Source organism: Oncorhynchus mykiss, chromosome 16 (assembly GCF_057628025.1).
Source record: "Oncorhynchus mykiss isolate SJ-2025 chromosome 16, ASM5762802v1, whole genome shotgun sequence".
NCBI classification, from domain to species: domain Eukaryota; kingdom Metazoa; phylum Chordata; class Actinopteri; order Salmoniformes; family Salmonidae; genus Oncorhynchus; species Oncorhynchus mykiss.
The window spans coordinates 15,063,889-15,069,888 of NC_143037.1; the positions used below are offsets into that span (position 1 = coordinate 15,063,889).

Sequence of the window (6,000 nt, forward strand, 5' to 3'; positions counted from 1 at the left end):
AGACCACTTCCTGAGCAGTTGTGAAGTAACACACATTTAGCAACGGAACATGTTTTTTTCCCCTGTCTGTGTTCCAGGCTCCCTGACAGAGTGTTATGATGAGCTGGGTAGCCGCTACCAGCTACCCGTCTACTGCCTGGCCCCTCCGGTCAATCTGATCTCCGAGCGCAGTGACGAGGACCCCGGCGACAGCCCCGAGCCCACAGCTGCCCCCAAGAAGGAGTTCCAGCTCAAGGTGCGCCTCTCCACGGGCAAGGACCTGCGCCTCAGCGCCAGCATGGCCGACTCCATCGGGCAGCTGAAGAAGCAGCTTCAGGCCCAGGAGGACATTGACACGGCCCACCAGCGCTGGTTCTTCTCAGGCAAGCTGCTCACGGACAAGACCCGCCTGCAGGACACTAAGATCCAGAAGGACTTTGTCATCCAGGTCATCGTCAACCCGCAGGCCCCCATTAACTAGGTCCCAGATGAAAGGAGGATCGACGGAGGAGCCCTGGATAATGGTTTTACCGCTGATCTGTAAAACAGAGAGGTGATTTGGGGAATTACAGTTAAGAGATGAACAACAGAAGGGAGAGACTCTGAAGTGCTGCTTTTCAATGTTTCATTGTTTCATTGTTTACCATTAAAGAGTGTGGTTCTTTTCAGTGTGTCACTTCTCTATAGGACGGTTGGTTGATCGATCCAGACGTTTCAGACCACTCACCCTAAGGGGTGTTCACTGTCACTCACCACACTAACTTTGAAGTAAATCATAGCAGAATTGCACTCCAGATGTGAGACACTGCAGGTGTGCACCGCACGGCATGTGCAAGGGGTCTGCGTCTGCACTAACCAAGTGCCATTTGAAATCGCAGAATCTTTTACGTAGTTTGTAAAGCACATGTTTTTCTGTCCCTGCTCTCTACTCTGGTACCCTGTAATGGATACTTCCCATAATACTCCCTTAAGTGATATACGAAACTTTTTCTCTCATTGTTTTCGTTCTTTTTTTGAGTTAATCTCAAAACAAAGCTTTTTTGCACAGTTGATTTGTACTTGCGTGGTAGTTTGTGTGCCTTCAAGGAAGAAAACAAAACAGAATCCTTAGGGGGGAAAATGCTATTTTTACTGCTAAAGCCTTCTGTCTCTAGATTCAGGAATAATCGTTTCATAGATCCATGCAAATCCTAAATATACTGCTGCGTTTTTCGATCAGGTGTCTATATCAGTTATTGCATTTCAAATGTACAACTGGTGTTTCCATGGATGTTAGCCCCATGTTGTCCCTAATGGTTGCATGCGCCCCCCACGCTCCCATTTGTCAATGTACTGTAAAGTGACAATGATTAGAGAGCCTAGCCCTTGTATGCTGTGCCACATTACAATCCTGAGGTGAAATGGGAAGCTCAAGCTACAGTGAAGATGATAGGAGAACGTCTCTCTGTTTTAGTATATAGTCGTGGAAGAGGAACAGTGCTTTTCTGTCTGTCTCGGGTGGCACCTCGCTGCACATGAGGTGCTCCTTTACCCTTCACGTCAGTCCTTTGCTTTCCATCTCTCTCTAAGCGCTTGTGCCTCTTTCTTTTATGGCCTCATCAAAAGAACATAAACAAGATACCCCAGTGGTGGATAGTTAAGCTGGAGGTGGGAAGACTTGTTACCAGGTTATTGTCATCATAGTTATGCTATCATTTAAAGGGATATTTTGGCAATGAGGCATTTTATCTACTTCCCCAGTGTCGGATGAACTCGCGGATACTATTTTTATGCCTTTGTGTTTAGTATGAAGAAAGTTAAAGGTAGTTTCACAAGCCAATGCTAACTAGTGTTAGCGCTCTGACTGGAAGTCTATGGGTATCTGCTAGCATGCTATGCCCTTTAAGGATTTTAGGTTTGTTGTCTGTATTGGCATTTGAACTTTATCCAACTTTTAGCTCAAACAGTTGATCAATGACTGTGCTGGGAATATATTTGTTAACCTTTATGCAAACTTGAGTATTTCTCTCAACTTACAGTGTATGTGCAATGCAAAATAGACCTCGTACCTTTTGATTGTCCCCTTATTTAATATATACAGTAGCATTAGCTATGACTATGTCAAGGTTCTTAGAAACACAACATAGGAGCCTGCTATGTTCAGATTGCTTTGTTGTTGTACAATCAACCTTTGATCTTGTTCAGAGTTTCATATTGCCTTCATCTCTGTTTTGAAATGTTGTCCCATCTATAAAAGTGTTCAAATGGCCACTTTTCTTTTAATGGGATGTCCTCACTATAACAATCATGTACCTTGCGTGAATTGGCTTGCCCCCCCCCCCCCCACACACACACACACACACTTTGTGTGACGGTTAGCACATCCATTTGTGCTCAGAAAAATACCTAACTTTGCAATAGGGCCTTTTTTTACAGTCTCCCACCTCTTCTGTGTAAAACAGCAGAGACCCATGTTCTGTTAGCTGTGTTGCTTCATCTTGTCTCAATCCGTCCTTGCAGAATGTGGCTCAAATGTTTGCTTCAACTAGGTTCATTTAGTGCTATGAGAGGTAACGAGATACGTCGGTCTAACATCAATGTACAGTCCCTACATCGGACAGCACAAAAATAGAAACCTCAATGTAATCTATGTGAGGGAGCTGCACGATGTTGCCAGTAAGGACAAATCTGATACCACCGAGCAATGACATCACACAAGGGCCGTGGTTCGATCCAGGCCAGGGGAGCAGGAGAGAGAGAGAGAGAGACTTCTCTGCTCTTCCTTCAGTTTTCTGAGGCCTGTGAACCTCCCATCACAGTAGTTGGGAGAGATTTCAAGTCTAGGAAAGATCCCTTATGCAGGCAATTAATCAGACACGCTTTCTGTTTTAGTAAGAATGTACAAGTATGTTTTGTATGCATGATACGTGTTTGATCATATGGGGGTCAGATCAGGAGTTTCATTTGTATGTTTCTGTAAAGTCCTATATTAGTCATGGTACACAGGTGGATATTTATTTGAGTTATTTTGTGGGTTACTTTAGGACACCATGTACACTGCTTTATGTTCCTCTCGTACCTCAGATACCAATAAGCCATTGCATTTTAATCAAGCATTTTCACCAGGGTGGATCAAGAGGCCTTGCTCAAAGCAGAAACATGTAAATTGTGTTTTTGTTGATGTCAACAAGGATGTATAAAGATATATATTTAGTCATTTGGAAAAATATAAGTGATTATTATGAGATTTCTGATAATTAAAAATGCTTACAACAACTCGTTTTACAAGTGAAGTGTACATTTATTTATAAGTTGATTTTCAATTACAATTATTGTTAAAGGAAATCTCTCTTAATTTGATCCTGTAGCCAAATCTGTATGTGGCCTTGGACCAGAATATCCTAACTAACCTCTGAATAACAACCAAAGTGAATTTTTATTAGTTTAAATGTTTGTGTTCTCTTGTTCCTTTGGTGATCCATTTTTGAAGTTCAATACTCATTGAATGAACTTTCCTGGACTCGCCCCGCCCCACACAGTGCAAGATCAGGTAATTGATTTGGGTCATACTGCCATCTTGTGGATATACAGTATAATTTTGCGTATTGATTATTGACTAAAATTCTCTTGTGGTGCACTAAACAAACATGAGCACTTCCTTTCTTCTAGAGAAATAAGATAAAGGAAGAGGGTGAGTGAAAAGCACATGGAGCGCGTGACACGAAGCAGAAAGATCGGCTACTCCTGGACTATACTATAATGCAGAACACCGGAGAGTATGAAGTTGAGTACTCGGTAGAGTCGTTGATGATGGCATATGCTCCTCATGGGGCGACTAAGCAATCTATTCTACTCCCACTAATTCAAGTATTTCCAGTCTTATTGCGCAGATCCCCACCATTCAGCTTTACTCCCTGTCTGTAACATGAATGAGAGACCATGCTGTTACCCTAAAGACCATGGGTATGTTTTTGCTGAAAGCCATATAAGGCTCTGATTTCCCTGACCTCTGTGTTGAAGAGTTCACAAACCCATGCATTATCTCTGACTTATTTGAATATACAGTGCCTTGCGAAAGTATTCGGCCCCCTTGAACTTTGCGACCTTTTGCCACATTTCAGGCTTCAAACATAAAGATATAAAACTGTTTTTTTTTGTGAAGAATCAACAACAAGTGGGACACAATCATGAAGTGGAACAACATTTATTGGATATTTCAAACTTTTTTAACAAATCAAAAACTGAAAAATTGGGTGTGCAAAATTATTCAGCCCCTTTACTTTCAGTGCAGCAAACTCTCTCCAGAAGTTCAGTGAGGATCTCTGAATGATCCAATGTTGACCTAAATGACTAATGATGATAAATACAATCCACCTGTGTGTAATCAAGTCTCCGTATAAATGCACCTGCACTGTGATAGTCTGAGGTCCGTTAAAAGCGCAGAGAGCATCATGAAGAACAAGGAACACACCAGGCAGGTCCGAGATACTGTTGTGAAGAAGTTTAATGCCGGATTTGGATACAAAAAGATTTCCCAAGCTTTAAACATCCCAAGGAGCACTGTGCAAGCGATAATATTGACATGGAAGGAGTATCAGACCACTGCAAATCTACCAAGACCTGGCAGTCCCTCTAAACTTTCAGCTCATACAAGGAGAAGACTGATCAGAGATGCAGCCATGATCACTCTGGATGAACTGTTGAGATCTACAGCTGAGGTGGGAGACTCTGTCCATAGGACAACAATCAGTCGTATATTACACAAATCTGGCCTTTATGGAAGAGTGGCAAGAAGAAAGCCATTTCTTAAAGATATCCATAAAAAGTGTCGTTTAAAGTTTGCCACAAGCCACCTGGGAGACACACCAAACATGTGGAAGAAGGTGCTCTGGTCAGATGAAACCAAAATTGAACTTTTTGGCAACAATGCAAAACGTTATGTTTGGCGTAAAAGCAACACAGCTCATCACCCTGAACACACCATCCCCACTGTCAAACATGGTGGTGGCAGCATCATGGTTTGGGCCTGCTTTTCTTCAGCAGGGACAGGGAAGATGGTTAAAATTGATGGGAAGATGGATGGAGCCAAATACAGGACCATTCTGGAAGAAAACCTGATGGAGTCTGCAAAAGACCTGAGACTGGGACGGAGATTTGTCTTCCAACAAGACAATGATCCAAAACTTAAAGCAAAATCTACAATGGAATGGTTCAAAAATAAACATATCCAGGTGTTAGAATGGCCAAGTCAAAGTCCAGACCTGAATCCAATCGAGAATCTGTGGGAAGAACTGAAAACTGCTGTTCACAAATGCTCTCCATCCAACCTCACTGAGCTTGAGCTGTTTTGCAAGGAGGAATGGGAAACAATTTCAGTCTCTCGATGTGCAAAACTGATAGAGACATACCCCAAGCGACTTACAGCTGTAATCACAGCAAAAGGTGGCGCTACAAAGTATTAACTTAAGGGGGCTGAATAATTTTGCACGCCCAATTTTTCAGTTTTTGATTTGTTAAAAAAGTTTTAAATATCCAATAAATGTCGTTCCACTTCATGATTGTGTCCCACTTGTTGTTGATTCTTCACAAAAAAATACAGTTTTATATCTTTATGTTTGAAGCCTGAAATGTGGCAAAAGGTCGCAAAGTTCAAGGGGGCCGAATACTTTCGCAAGGCACTGTACTATTCTCTTACATTATGTAATTTACTTGTCAGTCATTTTGTTTTCCAGAACCAGAACACATAATTGTGATCATATCTTCAACAAATTTAACTTTGATGGGACACAATGAGCAAAGGATGTTGGTGGGTTACTGGGCTTTCTGGCTCTAACAAGGTATGTTTGGAGTCCCTGATGAGTCCAGTGAGCCTCGTCCAGTGAGAAGGTATGACTGCTGAGCAGGCTCTGGTCTGGTCTTGTGTGTTTGGCTGGGCTTGTCTGGTCCAGAAGGAAATACCACCAGATTAGGTTGTGCTGAGCTACAGGATATGTAGCATTCAGTCGACCAGCCTCGGTTAATTGAAGAATAATTTTGAAACAT

The 6,000-nt window shown here is 42.3% G+C and overlaps 1 protein-coding gene across 4 annotated transcripts in view; it reads left to right on the forward strand.

Annotated features, from left to right (window-relative positions):
- The window catches only part of LOC110491433 (ubiquitin domain-containing protein 1), an 11,814-nt gene extending 8,580 nt beyond the window's left edge, over positions 1-3,234 (forward strand). For all 4 annotated transcript variants that reach the window (XM_021564880.3, XM_021564881.3, XM_090202026.1 and 1 more), the window contains one exon: positions 78-3,234. In XM_021564880.3, coding sequence (XP_021420555.2) covers positions 78-460 — 383 coding nt within the window. In that variant the 3' untranslated portion in view covers positions 461-3,234. The remainder of the gene's footprint in view (positions 1-77) is intronic.
- Positions 3,235-6,000: the final 2,766 nt, after the last annotated feature.